At 40.2% G+C, this 21353-nt stretch overlaps 1 protein-coding gene across 1 annotated transcript in view; it reads left to right on the top strand.

Moving 5' to 3' along the window:
* capn5b (calpain 5b) overlaps window positions 1-21353 on the top strand; it is a 59879-nt gene that overhangs the window by 1964 nt on the left and 36562 nt on the right. The window contains exon 2 of the mRNA XM_069670493.1: window positions 14555-14728. Within this exon, the coding sequence (XP_069526594.1) occupies window positions 14564-14728 (165 nt within the window). The 5' untranslated portion in view covers window positions 14555-14563. The remainder of the gene's footprint in view (window positions 1-14554; window positions 14729-21353) is intronic.

The following is a 21353-nucleotide window of genomic DNA, read 5'->3' as shown; positions in this document are numbered from 1 at the left end:
AGAACACCGCCAGAATCTTCTGCTGCCCGCTGTGTACCGTAATGAGGTGATAGCACTTTGTGAGCAGTTATAATCATGATATCTAATCAGGGAAGGAAATAATGTTTTCCTCGACAACAAATCACTTTAATATTCTTTTTGTGAACTCAAAGTGCAACTATGGTTTCTTTCCTTCATTATCCTCTATTAGAACATAAAATATGCATGCACTTTGCCTCTAAGATTTGCATAATTCTTCAATTTTCTAAGATGTAACTGGTGGATTTACATTTGCTTATCCTTTCTCATACATGTACACTGTACATACATACTGAAATAATCCCTCCAGAGAACCCCACTAGCCTAGAGTCACTAGCAACAACATGGCAACATCATACCCAGAATAAAAGAGTTAAAGTAACAGGCTCTCCTTTTTATGGCAGGCTGAGTGTGGAGAAAATTGTTTCAAGTGTAGGCTGGGGCACCATTATCCTCCGGTGATGCTGCCTCCATAGATATAAGTAGATTTGGCTTTTTTCTGGCCAGTTGTTGGGTCTGAAGGAGGGTTGGCTGCCTGGTCTCATTCAGCGCTGAAACACAGGAGCTGTCCAGGGTGCTGATCAGTTTGTTGCTCTGTATGGTTCTTAGATATACGCTGTCCATGGTACTGATAATGTCGCTTAGTGTTAGTGGTGCGAGCTTCTGGTACTGGAAAACCCCAGGACTGTTTTTACTTGATCTTTTTGCTCGAGACATTTAGTCAGTTTCGTTACAAATGTAGACTAACTTATTTTACGCCTAAAAAGTTAGCCACACTACCACCATGGAGTGTAACGATATATCAATGTTGGTCGATAAATAGATTAGATTATACACTTTTCAATATCATGTAGACAAAGTAAATAGATTTAAATGTCTGAAGGAGTTCAGTTGTAACATTTCAAATCAGATTGTAGTTTAGTTTTTTATGAATTCAGATACATTTAACTGATTGTGTTAAATAGGCTTATGATATCATCCTGTATCAATAGCAGGCAACTAAATCAAATCAAACATGCTGCAGACTTTGTGTTGTTAGTAAATATTTTATTGTTCAAAAGTGGGAAAACTTGGCTCATCATTTTTGCTTTGTGAACAATGTTGTTGAATGAAAGGAAACTGTTTTTAGAGGCCGCAGTAACCTGATGGAAATACTGTTATATTGAGGACATCGTTGGTTATTGTCACTTATTTAACTATTACAAGCCTGCCTTTGATGCTCCTGTGGATTTATATTAATAACTGTCACAAAGTTTCCCCCTTCCCTTTGTAACAATCTTAACTTTTTAACGGGCATAGAATAGTTCCTCTATTCAAACAACAGCTCTGTTTTAAAATTCAGCTGCTGTACTTAATGCAACAGTATCACATTTTTATCTGTAATATCACAATTCAGATCATATTTATAATGTTAAATACCCCTATAGAGTGCGGAGCAATGTTTCAATGATCAGGCTATAGATGGACGATGCATCTCCATCTGCTCTCATTGTACAAAACTAAAGCCAAAATAGCCCAGGTGAAGGCAAAGATCCCGCACATTGGCATGTATAGCAGCAGAACAGCTTCTTTGTGTTGGCCCGAAGCAGACGTTGACAGATATAGAAACTTCAATGACTGTAGTGATTGTTTTAGTTACGTCTCCTCTCGACGATCCTCCTCCACTCTGCTAATCCAGAACAGATCGGCTGCAGGACCCGTATTTGTCAACAGAGCTGCCAATCATCCTTTTTACAGCATGAAATAACTAATTAAGACTAAACTTGTCAGAAAAAAGAACACTTAAATCAGACGTAAATCAGCATGATAATAACTAGCTATAATGACAGAAACCATGTTTGAGAAAAATGTATTTGGCGTGTATTTTGATTTTATACTTTGACTCATGTCCCATCTGTTAACATGGAGGATTTATGAACTATGCTGCTGCCAGTCAGCAGGGGGCACTCGAAATGTTTTGGCTTCACATTTAGAGAGCTGTCATGTTGTCCATCTTTTTATACAGTCTATGGTTTGAAATGAAGGATTTGAAGTTCATTGTCACTCATTATTGGGGCTCAGTGGGTGGACATCAGGTTGGTTCAATTAGTTGGAAAGGGATCATTCAGTCAGCCATGTTTTTTAGATTGAAAAAGTCTTATTTCAATATGTTGTCCCTCGGGTTTCCTCTCAGCCTGCAGTGATGTCAGGTTCCACTTTCGACTCCCTCCTGGCTACGGTGGATTATTTTACTCTATACCTCCACATGCCACTACTTGTTGCAGCTACACACACCATTACTGTCACATCACCACTGTTAGCATTTGTTGTAGAGACAGAATTCAGCTTGTTAGCTGTGCATCAGTTTGACAGTCGAATTCTCAAAATTCTGCCATGCTACCATTATAAAAACTGTGTGTTACTTCTGCCAGGACTGTGCATAACCATGCAACACTTGTAGCATTAAATGAATGTTGACATCTGCTGATCAGCAATTACTCCTGCTCAGTTGGACAAGCACGGCAGAATGAAGCACTGTTGAATGTGCAGTGATACTCTTCTGCTATTTGTTCAGGTGTTCTGTTCAATTGCAGTGAAGATCTGGTCTGGAACTGGTTTGTTACCACTGATTTGGCCTCTCCTTCAAAGTCTCTCACTTCACGAGATGACAGACTTGTAATACTGTTCAGTAAACAACGGGTGAAACACTGAGGACAAGCTTTGCAGAGTCAAAAATGAGCAGAGAGTAAGCATTATGAATTATTTGTCATCTTGGATCAACATGTTGGAGTTGAAGTGTAGCTGATGATTAATACACACTGCTAGAAACACTGCGTTACACACTGTATTATTCTGCCCGCAGTGTTCCCGCCTGTTGGAAGGGCCACTTCTACTGGCTCCTTAGAGTATTGATCATTGATTGATCGGCTTTTTCCTCCAGCTTCTCACCTCTCTCCGCTGCGGGAGCTGTCATTTTCTGAATCATGACTCTATTGTTTCAGGGCGGGCTGCATCATCCGTCAGTCATTAATTAATTTAACCGTCATTTCGTCCTCAGTAGATGTTTTCCTCCTCTGCACATTTTTGCTCAGCAACAGATTGTTTCTCATGTTTGAGCAGCTGTTGGAACAGTTCAATTAGTTTTACCATTCGTCTGCCATGAACGGGGTGGTTTAGCTCAGTTGGTAAAGCAGGCGCCCCATATACAGAGGAACTAGTCCTCGACGCAGCGGCCGCAGGTTCGACTTTCCTGGCCCCTTGCTGCATGTCATCCCCCACTCTCTTCTCCCAATGTTTCCTATCTCTCTTCAGCTTTCCTAACCTATAATGACAAAATGGCCAAAAAACCATGAACATATATCGTACAGTTGAGATCTTTTATGTATTGCTTTCACTCTTTTTCAATTAACTTACATTTGGTGTTAAATGGAGTAGTTCCAATATCGATACCACTCCTATAAAGGATTCTGATACCACCCAAACATGCGGGATTGGGAGGTAAGATCATAGGCGGTAACTAATTAAAGGATTTCATCACCGTGATGTCACCCGTTGGTTTTGGACTACATTTAAAGCCTACAGTTTGGCATTTATCTGGCTAATAACCTAGATAAAAATGAAGCTAACATGCCAGGTATGCTTTTTGCAGACACTGATATCTGCTGTTACCGTACATTTGGTGTTGAATGGAGTGGTTCCAATATCAATACCACCGTAAAATGTAGGATCTGGTTTCATGTAGGAAACAAGCTACTGTTTTAAGCAGTGAAGAAGGACTCATTTCAGTATTTTATCATGCGACTATAAAGAACAATAACACAGGATTACAAGAGAGTGTAAATTAGTCAGAGCTTGCAAAATGTCAGCTGTTTGGCAACATGTTACCCAGGGAGTAGAAAGTAGAACAACGGTGGGTAGAGTATGCAATGCTTCAGTGTCGGTGGGTGGCAGTGGTCAGCAAGCAGGCTGTGTCGACTTTTATTTAGTTATGTTCTTTCTCAACAATGACTGGACTATAAAACTAAAAGTTCTGTGCAACTCATTCTCTGTATGTCTTTGTTGCTTTTCACAAACGGTTTAACCCCAGCCAGGTAATTCAGAAATCCTCATAAACATACAACATCCATTTAGGATCAGTAGTGTACAGCTGAAAAATATAAATAAAGAAGAACTTCTTTCTCTATTGATGAAAGAAGTTAGTGTGATGAATAACAGGAATCCTGTCTTAACACCAGCCACACTTTGCCCGCCATCTTGTCTCTTCTGTCTATATTATCCATTATCTCTGAAATTAGGGAAACAAATTGGCCACTTTGAGCCACTACATGACTAATAGAATCATTTCTATCTCCTGTGGTTTGTTGCGGTCCCATTCTTCCTGTGGTGTAGGCGTTTTTTATTGAGTTTCCACCTTCTTCCATCTAATGCTTTGCCATCTGTTTTGCTTTCCCACTTGTAGGAGAGCTGAAATCTTATATCATCACGGGTCATGTTTTCCTTTAACGTGTTTCTGCATCGCAACAGTGTTTTTCCCACATAAAGCATCTGTTGCCCACTCAAAGCGTTGGCTCTCCGTGATAGAACTTTAGGAAGGCGAAGGTCACGGAGCTGAAATCAGGTGATATCAAACGTGAGATTTTCTGAGGTGATTTTTCTGCTCACAGCTCAGAGATGTTGACATGCTTTAGAAACGCATGTATTAAATACTTTGATCAAAGAGGATTTAACACATTAAGGGGATGGATGAGTCTTTTTGCAAATGAAAAAAGACATCTTAAATAATACAACAGGCAAAGGTCTTGAATTCTGTATATCAGAAAGCAGAAGCGTCAAGCACGGATAACTTTCATTCAGTCGCATGGCATCCCAAGATGCAGCACAATTTGTAAGATGTGTACACAATTTAGAAATGATTAGTTCTAAATGAATTAATCATAACAGGAACACAATACCTCCCACCTCCTACAAAACATGTCAACCAAGCCAAAGATTAGCTTTAGCAACAAACTCATTTCAACCTCGGCGTGTAAAGGAGAGATACAGTCATTTCTGTCAGCTGCTTTCAGACTGCATTATTCATCCACCTTTGGGAGACTGACTGTCAATTACCTTGTGCTTGTGGTTTAAACTGGTTATATATTTCTTATGTTTTTATTCTGTATACCTAATTAAGCTATGTACAGCAGAAGTGTTGTTGTTGCTGTTATTTAGAAGTTATGAGGAAATTATTCAGTCATTTGTCGAGTCTTTCAGGTCTTTGTTGGTTTGATTTCCAGCAGTAGCTGTTAGCTGTTTTCCTTGACTTTCAGCATAGTTAGCAACGTTCTGGTGAAACAAAGGGAAATATTCAGCACTGAAAGAACCAGATATTCCCTCACGAGATGGTGGACACTGAAACTGAGCCTAAATGAGTCAATATTGTTTTAAGATCATAGACTAAATAAGAATATCACGCATTGGTTTAAAAGCATCACGTTTGGCATTTTGGCTGACAACATTTGGGGTCTTTTGGGCTCCAGAATTGTCCATATTTGGACCTGAAGTTAGAGTTTGAGCAGAGCAAGGAGCAAGTTGTCAAAATTATACAGTTGTACTTAAAAAGAAATGAGCCATAATAGAGATCAAACCAGGTTTTGCACCAGGCAGTAAACATGTTAAATTTGGCTGTAAAGTTGGGTATTCTAATATCAGTGTCGATGGGGATTGACTCTCTTTTAGAGCCAACCCCAAGTGGTCATTAATGAAACTGCAGTTCTTTGGCACTCAAGAGTTTGCTTCATATTTCAGCCCCCGCAGTTGCTGCCTGATTTAGATTTTGTTGGTTGGACAGGACATAAAATAAATGCTTATGTTGCTTCTTGTATGCTGGGTGTTTAGATACGCAGCTGTTAGCTAACACATTAGCCATATGGGAGGTCAGATATGTCAGATGTTGGGTTTTCAAGCTTGTTTTGCTGCTCCTAGTTAACAGCGCGAGTGCTTGTTAAGGGTGGAACACTGGATGATTGGGAACATATGAAATTCCAAACAGGATATCTCGTTTTATTGACAGTTTATTTGAAAGAAGCTGATCATCTTTGTCTCAGATCAGTGCTTTGTTTTCTCGCCGCAGTAGTGAAGGCATCCAGTGCAGCAGCTTCTCAGGATCGGTTCTCTGCAGGTAATGCTGTCGGCCGTCCACGGAGGCCAGATGACAGCATGGTTTTCCCCATTGCAGTCACGAGCCAAGACACCGGGCCATCTGTCAGACTTAGCTTCCAACTGCGACCTCCTCGCTCCCCTAGGAATTTACTTTATCACTCAAGAGTCAGCTAGCCTGTTAACGCCTCTGAATCCAAGTTACTGGATTTTTTTCTGTAATTAAGGTCAAACACTGTGCAGACGTGAGGCTTTATTAAAGGGTGAAAACAAAGTGTTATTTCAGATCTAACCCTGTTCACCAGTTTGTCTGGATGTGAGTCTTTTCGATGCATCATGCAGATGAATACTTGTAGTGGTCAAATATGTATTATCACATCTAAGTGAGTGCTGTTTATGAGGCTCCTCGATCGCTACTTTAACAGCTGGTTTGGAGTCGACACATACATACAACTTGGATCTCTGAATGTCAGGAAAACTCTGTTTGATTGCCCTCAGGTTAATGATATTTGAAAGGTACGTTAGTCAGATTTCAAGCTGCCGTCCTTTATATTTGGCATCCATCCATTTTGTGTTCACTTCATTTTCCCCTGATATTAGATATCATTGAGCACCGCTGGAAGGTGAGCAGGTCAACTCAGCCCAATTAAAAAATACTTAATTTGAAAGTGCTGCTTGGTAGTAACGTGGCGTTGAGAGACTTAAACTGGATTCGGGTTTATTACAGTTTGCAGGATAGAAAAGATGATGGATTTAATATTATACCGTTTATATTCTGGATAACAGTCATGAAGTGTTTACTTATTCTTGTCTCCTTGTTTTTGCTTTGTTACTTGCTACTTTATGTCTTCTGGTTCTGTGACTAATTCCTAATTAATTAGATCAAGGTAGGCTCGTCTGTAAAGAGTTTAAGTGTAATCTTACCAGGGCTGTAACGATTATTGTCATTATTGATCAATCAACTGTTAACTTTCCTAATTAGATGTTCAATCTAGTTCTTAAAGCCCAAGTTGAGATATTCCTGCTTTTATTGTCTAATTTGAAGCCAATATATCCAAAGAAGTTCTGCTTTCTATCATAGCAGACACTAAGAAAACACGCAAATACTTACAAGGACCTAAACGGTTTCTGTAGTTGATGGGTTGCAAAATCTGGGTCCTAGGTTTTGACAAGGAAGAGTTGTCCATCACGCTGTCCACTGTGAATGTGACAGTGTTGTAGAAGTGCATGCTTAATCATTTGGGTACTCTTAGAGCATGAAAGCTGTGTCCCAATCCACAGGCTGCAGCCTTCGAAGGAGGCAGTCCACGGAGGATGCTCCATTCATAGCCTGTGTAGACCGTTGAAATGAGACGGTCTGGTCTACCCTTGCGTCAACGAACACCACTCCCGTCGCCTATCAACAGGTAGCTAGGGGGCTAACTAGCTAGCATAACTAACGTCGCGTAACTTAACCTATTATTTTAAAGATAATTTGTTTCAAGGGCCCTTTCGTTTTCTTAAACATGTGTCGACTGAGTTGAAACCAGAAACTTTTACATTTTAAAGTGTATTCCTTGGCCGTTTAAAAGTCTGCCATTTCGTTTGAATTAACGCGCAATGGATGAAGGATGCACCCGTTGGATCCTTAGCGGCCAGGGAAACGGAGGACACATTTGTCGGCCGCATCTGAAGGAGCCTTCGAATTGGGACAGCCTTCGACGCTTCTGTCGGCCTTTAAATACAGCCTTCGAAGGCTCTGACCTTCTGATTGAAAGACGACCGAGTCTACCTCTGAGCCACAGCCGCCCCTAGAGATCTGATTGCATTAACCAAGTGTGTGTATCTACACCTGGATCAACACGCATATTTCCTCATAAACATAAGATATTATGTCAATTTCAGGCCTTTAATGGGATACGTCTGCACTGCTTCATCTGTGAGACACCTTCTGTCAGCATAGCTGACAAACATCATCATAACCAGATCTCACCTGAGCGCTAAACTACAGTGAAAAAAGCTCTAAAAGGGACAATCTCTCCTACACCACCTTAACATTTCCCTCCCACCTCCCTGCTGGAGCTCAGCGTCAGTTAAAAAAGCTTAAGCTGTTGGATGATACTTTTGGATTTAGTATGTTTTGTTTTGTACAGACGTTGCTTATAAACTTGGACTCAGTGGTACGTTGGCCATCAAACAAGAATTTCAAAGTTATGTTTTATTAAATTTACAAGTGTGGCCATTACACCAGAGTCCATAAGAGCTCTATAACAAGTTTATCTTTCAACTGTAAAATAACATGAATCATGATCACAGTTCTGTAACCCTGTGAAAACAGAGGGCAGGGAACAGGCCGCACAAGATTGTTGTTTATATTTCCTGTTTGATCTAAAATAAGAACCATATTAGCTAGAGCATTCATTCATATATATATATTTTTGCTTTTTGCCTTATTGGATAGGACAGCTGAACAGAGACAGGAAATGTGGGCAGTAGAGAGTGGGGAATGGCATGCACCAAATGACCTGCAGACCGAGAGTCGCACCTGGGATCAGTGTGTCGAGGACTGTAGCCTCTGTACACGGGGCGCCTGCTTTACAAACTGAGCTAAACCAGCGCCCCAGTTAGAGCATTGATTTTTTAAGAAAAGCAAAAGCTTTCAGCTTCAGTTTTTCTCATTGTACGTTCGTGTGGCAAGTTATTGATGTCATTATGTCTTGTGGGTGCAGAGCTTCAGGAAAACACTCCAGGAAATGACATCACAATAAGCAAAAACAACAATGATGGTAATGACAGATAATTTCCAGGTTCCAGTTCCAGGTTAAAATCCACATTTAAGAGATCCTTTAAAAAAATGTGTTTGGTTAAGCCTGGGTAACAAAACTGCTCGGTTAAGATTAGGACAGAATTTTGTTCATTGTTTAAAAAAAGAGTTTTCTTAACCCACCCCATCGTGTACATAAAACTTTGTTGGTAACATTCCCTTTGATCTAGAAATAAAGTGTGTTGATGGACAAACTTCTAAATGTTGACCTGCTTTGTAAGACATCCTAAGCTAGAAATGTTTTTGTTCTCAGAATGTTCTGTGAATGTTACGTGCGATGTTCTGGTAATGTTTTGAGCGGGAAGTGTTTATCTGGTTCCCAGAAGGTTCCTTTTAATAGCAGGAGAACGTTCTCTGAAAACATTTTAAGAACGTTGCTGTGAGAATGTTCAAACACATTTCAGGAAAGTTTTATAAATCACGTTCTGATAGTTCAGGCCGTACTAACATCCTGAAAAGATCCTCAGAATGTTGCAGTAAGCATGTTCTACCTTTCTCCCTCTCTTCTTTTATGTAAATTGAGCAAATGTTTTATAAGAGCTGTTCTGACATCCCAGGCCTCAATAACATCCGAAAATGTCTTCAGAATGTTGCAGTTATAACGTTTTGTCTTAGTTTAAGTTTTAACGTTACAAGAACTTTATTTGAAATGATAAACATCCTCAAAACGTTCTTTGAATATTAGATTAAAACGTTTTCTTTCAAACGTAATTAGAACTTGTAGGTAATGTTAGCCGATGTTATGGGAACGTTCCCTGCTAGCTGGGTCATTTCAGTAACTCAACTTGTAGTCGTTTATGGGCTGACACATGAGCAATGAACTAATATCTGCTCACACTATGAACCTCAAACTTTCCAGTGTCTATTAGCATAACCACAAGAGGTTATTTTAATAAAGAAATGACAGAGAACGGTCTCTTTTACAGACTCTTCTTATGGCAGATTTTATATAAAATCCTCAGAACACATCCAAAATGTCCAAATTAATTTTCATGCTGGCAAACATTTTATGAAAAGGGTTGCAGACTTGACTAAGCCACCGTGCAGGTAAATCCTTTACATTTTGAGCTGCTTCTTGGGGGTTCAAGCAAAACAAAGCTGGCTGTCATATTAACCTTGAGAACAGCAGGCCTGTATTGATCTGCATGTAGATGTGGATTTGTCCGGGCCTGATCCCGACCACTCCTGAAGACTCAACAAAAGAAGCCTCCAGTGTCCTCAACCTCATTTCCATTCTTGAAATCGATTCAAATAGGTAAACCAATTCTTTCCCAGAACAATTTATCATACCTGTGGAGACTGTATTCAACCCAGATACTCACCACCCACCTGTGTCACAGTCGGCACATGTTAATGTCAGAGCGGTACACTGTACAGTTCACACAAGGTCCAGCTGTGATTAAGAGCAATCTTGTTAAAGCTCCTTAAACGGGTTACTCTGGCATGGAAACATGACCGTGAGCTCAAGCAACTCCTCTGCTGCGGGGAGCTAACGTTGATGAGTAACGCTACTGCTGATACTGCTGATCACTCCCTGTGTGTGCTCCCACAGTGGTGGACCTGTACTGTGGAGCCTGTAGTGTTGACTGTATTCATTGTGACACCTTATTAACTTTAGAACTGGATTAAAGAAGAAAACGTTGGATCAGTTCACCTACAACATCATCCACAAGCTTCTAGTAGAGATATTGAACAGATTACATGATTTAAATTGTATCACTCACACTCTTGATAGCAATATTTTGATATTTGACTAATTTTGCTGGCAAAACTGCCAAGAGTTCCCAACTGTAGCTTCTCTTGAAATAATTTTCTGCACCGCATCTCAGTGATTTAAAACCTCCGCTGCATTGCAGGACAAATCTGAGGGGTTCACATGATGCTTGAAGGAAAAGGTTGAGACCAAAAGCTTTCATTGTTCACCGCAGCACAGTGGCTCGTAAGTATGGCTGTTAAAAGGGGATTAAATTGAATTCTAAGTGGTGTTAAAATGTCATGAATTGAATTTTATGCTTAAGCCATGCAATAAAAGAGCTGACTTTATCAAAATAGTTGAAAATTGGGGCGCTGGTTTGGCTCGGTTGTTGGAGCGGGCGCCCCATGTACAGAGCCAACAGTCCTCGGCATGTCGTCCCCCACTCTCTCCTCCCCTCGTTTCCTGTCTCTCTTCAGTGATCCTATCCAATAAAGGCAAAAAGCCAAAAATACAATTTGGACTTCTGCAATTAATTAATTAAATATATATAATTTGTATTATATAGATATATATATATAGATATATATATATCTATATATATAGATATATATATAGATATTAGTATTTTTTTAGGTTTTGCAGTCTTATATTAATATTATTTCAATATTTTATAGTCCAAACAAGAAATGTTTGATTGCAAATTGAGAAATATTTGAGCAGATTAATCGATTATGTTAATAATCATTAGCTTACTGACACATTCGTATCATCACAGGGTATGATATATATCATCATACAACCCAACCCCGCCCATAAAAACATCTGTATTAGTAACATGTGCAGCCAGGCCTGGAAGTTGTTGTTGAGGCGTTCACTGACCTGAGAGGTTTGAGTGTCTGTAATGAATCTCATGTCCATTGTCGACAGCTCTGGATGGCAGAAGTATTGATTATGAAATAAAATGACACAAGTAGAAAGAAAAGTATGCAAATTTATGACCATGGAAAGTTCAACTATGAATAATTTCCTCATATGAAAATGAAACACTCCACACGTTGAGGCTCTCTCGGTGCTCTGGTGAAATGGAAGGACTTGTAGATTATGTTGCTCACAGTGTGAATACATTGTCACCTTTCTCTAAGGGAACATGTGACAAGCATTTTTCTCTAATCGATTTATTTCTTATAAATAATTAATTAGCCACGTGACAGAAAATGTTTATAAATTAAGTCTTACTCTCTTTCACAAGTTAGCAGATAGCAATAAATCCAAAGTAATCATGTCGTCTTGATCAGTTAATTTCAGGAATAATTACAGTTCCAGATTCTGCTGAGGCCGTTTGATCTTAATGTCTTCTTTAAAAATTCATGACAGTGTCAAATCTGACTGATGGTCCTGAAGCATTAATTAGCTCTCATTTCTTTTCCCTGTTTGTGCTCAGGAGCATTCTTTGAAGAATTAGCCCAGCTGATCAATATTTTCATTTATACCCTGAACAATACTGACTGTTCAGGTCAACACCAATATTCCATATTTTTTTCACGAAGCACAAACATAAAAAATGAAGTTAAGAACGCCCTAGATTTAGCATCACACTCATAAACTATTGTTTGATTCACGATGGACATATACAGAAATATCAAAATCAATACAGCAGAGCAAGAGATTATCTTTTTTATTACACACCTTCCTCTTCCTTGTCAAAACATACATTACCCATAATGCAGATTCAGGTGTGTTTGTTAGTAGCTGCTAATGTAGCCTTAAGCTCTTAGAACCAACAAGAAATGAGAGGCCATCTACAGAGGTCACTACATTTAACTCCACACACATTTTTAAACTTGGAGTGTTCAGATCCATCTGACACTGACTTAAGTGACATCACTTGAGGAAACTTGTGCATCTCCATCTAGAGCCAAAAAATTACATATCAGCAGACATATTTTCAGAGACTATAAGACATTGGATACCAGTGAAGTGAAGTGAAGTGAAGATCATAACTTGGACAATTATCCTTCAACTTTTCTCCAGATAAACACCAAGTTGGAGACTTACTGTTGGAACATGTTCCAGCCAAAAAGGCTGATATTTCCTTCGGTTGGTGGAGACCAAAAAAGAGGTAGGGCCTGCAACCACTAACGCTGTTTTTTGAGCTGGCAACATCCATTTTTTATACAAAACCAATGCAGTTCTCTTTCTGAGCACTCAGCGTCCTCAGCGCAAAAACACCCTCTGCTTCAGCTGTTTTCTGTCGCTGCACTCACAGCGCTCTCAGCTGAAAATAATCTTTGGAACACAGCCATGCTCATCAATGTCACTTCTTCCTCATCGACCAATCAAAATCAGGAAGGGGTGGGACCTCAGATATCAACTTTGTCCACCCTCGTTTTTTTCAAGGGAACAAATTCCAGGTGTAGAGCTGCTGCTAATGCCAGCACACGATTCCCTTCCATTGTTGTTATGTTTTCTTTTCTAAAATTTCCTTGAAGTAAAGCAAATATGAAGCAAACAGAGCAATTTAAAACAGACTTAACGATCATTACCGAGGGAAGCGGAATTGCCGCCAGACAACTTTCGTAACCTAGCAACAGTAAGTTATAAGTGATAAGCGCTCTGAAATTGAGGTTGTGCGCGCTGCCAGCGCAAAACAATCCCATTATTGGACACAGGCCCATATGCATTGATCCAACTTTTTCAGTCTAAATATTTATACCTGAGTTTTTAGTTTACATACTACCAACCTGATACTGGTGTCTGATAATGAAGCTAAATGCCTCGCTGTGTGGGAGAGACTCGGATCATTCTTTCGCGTGTGAGGCAACATTAGCATTGAATTAAAGTCATTCTATAAACTCCATTAAACATGAACGTAATAACTTTGCAGATATTGCAAGTAGCTGTAGAACTTTTTGGCGTCGCAAGCATGGAATACCTTCAAACAGGAGACACTTTCGCTTTCTTTTGACAGGCAAGGTAGCTCTCTCCTTGTTCCTCCAAGCAAAATGGCTGTCAAGGATTTAATAGAATAGATCTGCCTGGGTTAGGCCACATATTAGGCCACATTTCTCTATGCTCTCTCTGTGTCAGAGCAACTGTAATGCCCAAAAGTATTTCTGATTCTGATATCCTGAACCCAATTTTAGTATTTCAGTCAGTATCAGACTGATATATGACATCAGTATCAGAATGGTGCCACAGAGCTAAGAGGGGAGTGAATATTGGTGAGGATTATGAATTAGTAGTAAAGCTTTCAATGGACAAATACGTAAATCAACATCAGAGTTACAGTTTGAACACCCGTCTTGATCATTTTCACACTGTAATCTCTATATTGATTGGTCATAACTGTTAATAATCCTGCTGATAGAGAGGCAGTGGCTCATAAAGTGAAATGTAGATTAAAAGGTTGATAGGTTTGTGTTATTTCAGTATTGATCATCCCTTCAATACCTCCATCTTAGATTGCCTTAAGTCTGTAAACTCTGCCAGTACCGAGCTGATCAATGTGTCCATGGCTGCTTTAATGCATAACAGTGATAATTAGGCCCCGGAGGATATCAGTGAATTGGCAGATTAATCATTTTGACCCAGTGGATCCCAGCTCTGCTCGAGGCAGCAGAGCAGATCGACTTCCTATTTCCACTGAGAGCTTTCACTGTAAAGGTATTAAAGTCTGGCGGATTCTGCTGTCAGTCAGCTTTGTGTGAGCGGAGGAGCGGAGGTGGAGGGAGGAAAATTGGTTTCCAAAATGCCAGGGGAAGCCACATGTTGAAGAAAAAAACTGTTTTTGTGATGAAATACGGTGGACATGAAATGTGTGATGATATGATGTGTATCTGTGTGTGTGATACGCACGGAACAACTTAAGCCTGACAGCCCCCCCCCCACCACCACCTCCTCTTCCTATCTGTGTCCCTCAGGGCTGCAGTATGTTCACTTCAGTGAAGGCCTTCGAGGGGCAGCAGTACTCCACCCTGAAGAGGCAGTGTCTGCAGAGTGGCCTGCTCTTCGAGGACCCCCGCTTCCCCGCCACCGACGACTCGCTCTTCTACCTGGGCAACAGGATCGGACGTGTGGTCTGGAAGAGGCCTCGGGTGAGCTGCTGTGTGCAGTAAAAGATGTTCGAGATAAAAAGTGATATGTACATTTATGGACCATTATGAAAGTCCAAAACAATTCAAACTAGATTAGGGGTGCAACTTGCTATTATTTTATTGGTCAAATAATCTGTTGATTATGTTCTCGATTTAGCAGTTAGTTGTTTGGTCAATAAAATGCTAAGAAATGGTCAAAAACATCAGTTCAGTGTTTCCCAAAGGCCTCAATGATGGCATCAAATGTTTTTTTGTCCACTACACAAAGATATTAAGTTAAGTATGTTTACGTGTGCACTAGAATACTAGTTATTATCAAGGTTTTTGAAGTATCCTGGTTATGTGTTGTGCATGTAAACTAGGGGTGGGCGGTATACTGGTTTCACACCGTCACCGGTGTCACATTCTGCCACGGCATGGATTTTGCAATACCGTCAATACCTGGTTAAATGCAAACGTTTTGTTATCATACACGTTTTCCGCAACCTATCTACAGGAAAAGTCTGTTGTGCGTTTGGCGACAGGAAGTAGAATGCGTTTTTGTTTCCAAAAGTTACCGTCACGGGTCTGGTCACGCTGATAAAACATACATTTGTTGAACACCATTAGAAACGGTAGATGACGAGTAACCCAGCTGCACCCCACAAGTCTATTTGTAGTTGCTTAACCAAGTGTGGTAAAAGTAGGATTTTTGTTTGTAAAAAGAGAAAATAGACTTTAAAGTCCCAAATAATATTAAGTATAATTGTTAATTGTTTATATGTACATGAAAACACAATGATCTGTTCCCTTATATTGACAATAGAGCAAAAAGAGCTAGAATCATGTTTAAGGTAAAGTACCATCATATCAGAAGTATGTGGCTGACAGTAAAGGGTCTATAATCTCACAAAACAATAATGTGGTGTAACACTCAGAGAATAGCTCTGGTTTCCCATTGGGGCAGCTGTGGCTCAGTGGTAGAGTTGGTCGTCCCTCAATCGAAAGGTTGGTGGTTCGATCCCCAGGTCCCTCGGTGTGTAAGTGTGAATGGGTGAATGTGAAATGTAGTGTAAAAGCATGTTGAGTTTTCGCAAGACCACGTAAGAACAGTCCAGTAACCATTAACCTCAATACACAGAAATGTATATAGGTTGCTTTATATACATAGGATTGATAGCTATACTAGTACTTACAGTATAAAAAGTGTGCATGCATTTATGTTTGACATCAATGATATTTGCATGATAAACACATCTAAACAGTGTCTAACAGTGACAACAAATAATATCATTTACAGCCACAGTAGATGTTTGTGTCTCGGGGCTGTTGCACATGGATCGTTCCTGACATTGGGACAGGTGTTTACTGTTTATCAGACTGACAGCCTTTGGAAAGACAGCTCTTGTTTCTGGTAGTTTTGGCGTAGAGTGCTCCAACCAGCGGGAAGAACATGGGACAGGTTCAGTCCAGGGTGTGATCGATCTGGAGCGAAAACCTTTTCTATATTAAAAGAACAACTTTTCAGCTAAAAGCCAAGCAGCAATCCAGATGGGATGAAATCTGACTGCTTAAATCTTCAGGAGGTTTTGTGAGACACGTTCCAGCCAGATGTTGATGCTGAGGCACAGTTGTCAGTTAAACATCTTGCCAAACTCCCTGCAGAAATATGTCAAGGTCATTTTTCTGCTACTCGGCGTACACTAAATTGGTAGCAGTTATTGGACCTTTAAAACATTCACGCAGGGAGCTCTCATGCCAAAGAGAGCTCCAGGACGAGGGTTTGATGACTAAATAATTTACTAAATAACAGTGTGTCAGTGTTCATCAGTTGCTCCACTCTGTAGTCTTCTTGTATAAGGCGCTTCTGTATGTATGTTTGAGCAGCAGATGATATCAGGGCCTCAGGATTTAGAGAGCCGACTCCCATGTCGCTGTTATCCCCCTCACACAGCAGGCCGGGGCTCTGGATGGAGTAGCCTCCTTCTGCCTGTGTGCCGCTGCAGCGACAGCCAGCGTGCATGACCATGGAAACTGGGTCACACAGATTATATGTTTGGGTCTGTGATGTCAGTCATGCAGACTGAGAACTGGAAGAAGTCAGGAGGAGAAAGAAGAGGAGAAAGAGCAGGAGGAGCTTCCTTTTATCTACAGCAGGGTACAATTTGTGTTCTCTCCGATGGGACCCGAAACAGGCACGTTTGACTCAGCATTTTTAGATTATTTAAGAATATTTTCATGAAGCGCACATACTATATGTGGCTTGCTGATGCATGCACTAAAGCTACCTATTTTTAGTGAATTAAAAATGATCATGAGTGGATTTAGACACATATGATTAGCTTAAATGATTCAGAACATAATTTGGTATTCACTACACTCGACTTCAAACTGTATACATTTGTCAGGACCTATGTTTTAAGGTTTTACTTATTCATAATGTGAAGGCCCAGTCACACCAGCAGGATTGACTGATGCTGGCATGTCCTGGATGGCTAGCATGTTAGCAGTAATTTAGCATTTCCTTATGAAACAGATTTAATCCCACATGTAGGGATGCATTTCAGTTATAGTAGATTATCATAATTTCCAGTAATTTCTAACATTTTGGCCTTTATTCAGAACTGGCATATTTTCTAGACTGACCTTTAAAGTGTTAATCTTGAAGATCTTCAGTGTTGCATGTGTGACGTCCACGGTTGGCTCCGCTTGTAACTCTTGATGTTCCTCGCTGACGGTCGCTTTCATTTTTAGACTGTTTGCTTCATCTGAGTGTCGAGTTTGTTTCTTTTTCTTTGGATTTTCACTTATTTCTGAAGTTGTATCTGTAGTCATCAATCTCTTCTTTGTTTGTTCAGCCATAGTAGATTACTGTTTACTCGCAACACTTGCAGAGACCGGAAAAGCAGCCGCTTAGCTCCGCCCCTCTCTGGCAGACCAACCACTGCTGGCTGATGGAAAACGCGTCACTAACTGGGCGCCGATTGCAAATGCGAAGGTTTTCATCAGTGGGCCATAGGCTCAATCAATTTTTTAATTGGGATTTGTTCCCAATTTAATTAATGATTGATGCTGTTTTGTGTAAATAACTACATCAGAACAACAGGGACATGTCACATTATCACGGCTGTCATTTTGAGTTTCTACTCTGTGACAGAAATGCAGCAATATTTTTATTTTATTCCAATTTCTCCGACCAGTGAATAAACTACACCCGTCTGCCTCGTGACACAAAGGATATACTGCTTCCTGTATTGGCACTAAATGTTGGTTTAAATTATGCGCTGCAGAATTAATTATGTAGGCGCTTCTTAGGCTATGGGGGCCTGTTTCACAAGAGCAATTAATTAACATTGTAAATGGTGGCAGCGACTTGCCTCACATATTATTGCAGATAGATTTGTGAGTCCTGTTGAGCTTTCACATGCTCATGCAGGGGTTGCAAGAGTGGTGTTTGTTTTTGATTGGATAAATGTGGGAAATGGAGAAATTATGTCAAAGTGAAGCTTGAATTTAGCCAATTAGATCAATCGTTCCTCTGGACTGGTGCTTGTTAAAACTGTTGGATGAAGTTATGGATGGTCCTGAAGGGCTTACAGGGATTTTTAATATTTAAATATGTAATTACATTGTGGAAAATCACAGTAATAGTATTGTACAATAATGGACACTGACTGACCTATAATGTTCTTTAAGGGGTATATACAATAAGTGTGAGTCAGTTGTGGTGCAGTGGTGTAGATTTCTATAAATATCCATGTGTAGTGTGTCCTCAAAAGACTCTGGAAAATGTTCTGGTTTCAACAGCCAGTCAGCTGCAGTTTGATCTGTAGCAGCGAGTGGACGCATAAAAAAATAATATTCATTCCGACTGGTAAATCATCTCCATGGATTTCGGCTCCCTGAGAAACTTTACATTTGTAGCTCATATAACTTCTGAATCCTCAGTCTGCAACAGCAAAACATGGTAGTGATGTTTTCAGAGGAGAAAAAAAGACACATCTGTTCATCCTCTTTTATTTAACCTGATTAAACCACACGTGATTTAAGTTTGTGCAGTTAAGCAGTCCATTTTAAAATGCATCTGATTTGGTGTGAATCAACGCAATTATTTTTCTTTTACACCAACAACTCTATGCCAATTCATTTAGCGACTTTTTATTGGTTTAAAACCAGCATACCATTTAGATTTTCACCAACTTAACCAATTTAAATTAGTTATTGAAGTTTGGTTGTGAAAACTGCAAACAATCAGCAACAATATCCCCACTTTCCTCTGTTGGAACAGCTTTGTTAGCATCCCTTAGAACAGCTTTGTTAGCATCCCTTAGAACAGCTTTGTTAGTATCCCTTAGAACAGCTTTGTTAGCATCCCTTAGAACAGCTTTGTTAGCATCCCTTAGAACAGCTTTGTTAGCATCCCTTAGGACTTCTAGCTGTTGGAAAACGTGTCTTCTAGCTCGGTACCAATTTTGGAAAGTGAAAAATAGTCTGAACACTCTCAATTTCCACGGGGTGACATCAAAAGGCACAGACCAAAATGCCTCTTGAAGCTACAATCGTTTAGAGCAACAAAACTTGTAACAAAGCAGTAGGTATCCAATTCATCTGGCTTCCAGCCAACATTTCACTCTTAGGTTTGGCATAACATGATTTAGTAGCCAACACTTGTATGTGAAATAAAATACTGACTTGATAGCAGATTCAGAACGTTCCACAATAGAGGCAGCCATCTTGGTTGTTTACAAAAAATGCCTAAACAGCGCCTCACTATACTGTCTGCATCGTATCAAACTCGCCCCATAAATGGTTGTGATTGGCCTGACCTATATCAGGCCGGCTGGAAAGCTCTCTGAATGGGAGGGGGGGTTGGACGCATCTGTCAGAACAAATACAATATAAACTTCTGTCTGGTTTCCAGGCTGTTACTACTGTACTAAAGGGAAGTAAAATAGAGGGACAGTGAGATTTGAACCTTAATTAAACCAGCAAGGCTACATACAAAATAATACAGAATCATTTTGACTTTTTGAACATTAAAGTAATAATCTCCAAGATTTTCATTTAAATAAATGTCTGTAAAGTCTCTATCTAGCGCCAAAATGAGGTAACACAATGGTGATTGAGCCTATGGCCCACTGATGAAAGCCTTTGCATTTGCAGTATTACAGACTGGGTGTCTGTAGACTTTCACAGAAAAATCACAAGTGGCGCCCAGTTAGTGACGCATCAGCCAGCAGTGGTTGGTCTGCCAGAGAGGGTAGGCGGAGCTAAGCGGCTGCTTTTCCGCTCTCTGCAAGTGTTGCGAGTAAACAGTAATCTACTATGGCTGAACAAACAAAGAAAAGATCGATGACTACAGATACAACTTCAGAAATAAGTGAAAATCCAACAAAAATAAACAACTTCGACGCTTAGATGAAGGCAAACAGTCTAAAAAGGAAAGCGACCGTCAGCACACATGCAACACTGTCTGGATATCTGGGAAGTGTGCTTCGGCAATTACTGTTTAAGCACAGGTGCCGCCAAAGAGAACGAAACAGATATCTTCGAGATTACCACAAAGAGAAGTATTTTGTGAATACAAATACATCTTGCATGAGAATTTAGCCTGTTTTCAATAAGATTTTATTCTATTATGCCCTGTTTGATGGTGTCGAGCATCCCGACTGTTCCCGCTGGTGTTTTATCAACCGAAAGCCATCGAGAGGCAGCCATTCCCAGAAAGAGCTCTCTCCTTAACCACAACTCTTCTGGTAATATTGTTTAATGCCGGAAAAGCCCCATTTTGGGTTGGAGGAAAGAAACCTCCATCTCCACAAATATTTGGTTGGATTGCTTTTCTCTCGTGTTCCCAAATTGATTTTAAAAAGCTTCTCGTAAGTGCAACAAATTGCCTGAAAGTGGGCAATGACATATAAGTTGCTTTTCCTGGTGCAGTTTTTATTTGACAGAATATTTGGATAAATGTCTCTGGGGTTGATGAAGAACATAAGTTAAAGGATCTGTGCTTGATTGATTAGAATTGTTATATTTTACACCAACAGACAGTGAAGTTACAGAGAGGTCATGTAATCAGTTGCAGGGTGAAGGTTCACAGGCGGGACCCCCCCCCCCCCAGAGGCTGCTGTGCTCGGTGTTATCCTTGCTCAGATGAATCTAGGCGATATTTATGGCTGCAATGAAGTCCCAGTGGCAGAGCGTGCGAGCTTAAAGAGCAGGCTCTAATAAAATGTTCCTCCTCTCTCACTGTCTCACATCGTCTCTCAGCCTGTCTGTCTTCCTCCTGCTGCCCTTCTCCTCTTCCTCTCCCTTCGTCTCCTCCAATGATTCGGGTTTATTTATGTCTCCAGTAGGCCAGGGTGGGCCGATATGACAATGTGCGCTGTGAGACAATGGACATTTTTCAACTGACAGCATTTCTATTCCGTGTTAGCGTTCCTGTGAAGTATCTGAATGTATCAAGTGAAATCTAATTTCAGTCCATATCGGAGGTGGAAGATTTTCACGCCGCAAGTTGTGGTTGTTTGCTAGAAATCTTTATGTATTTTTTGGATGACAAGATGAGAGATGGCTGTTTGTTTCAAATATAACCAAAACTGCAATATGTCAAAATTTAGAATTGGAAACTAAGGGAAGAGGCAAC

The sequence above is a fragment of the Semicossyphus pulcher genome, unplaced genomic scaffold, assembly GCF_022749685.1.
Source record: "Semicossyphus pulcher isolate SPU_LCO1_2020_fin unplaced genomic scaffold, fSemPul1.0.p SCAF_10, whole genome shotgun sequence".
Lineage (NCBI taxonomy): Eukaryota > Metazoa > Chordata > Actinopteri > Labriformes > Labridae > Semicossyphus > Semicossyphus pulcher.
The sequence above is the reverse complement of the archived record's forward strand: the minus strand, read 5'-3'. Positions and strand labels throughout refer to the sequence as shown.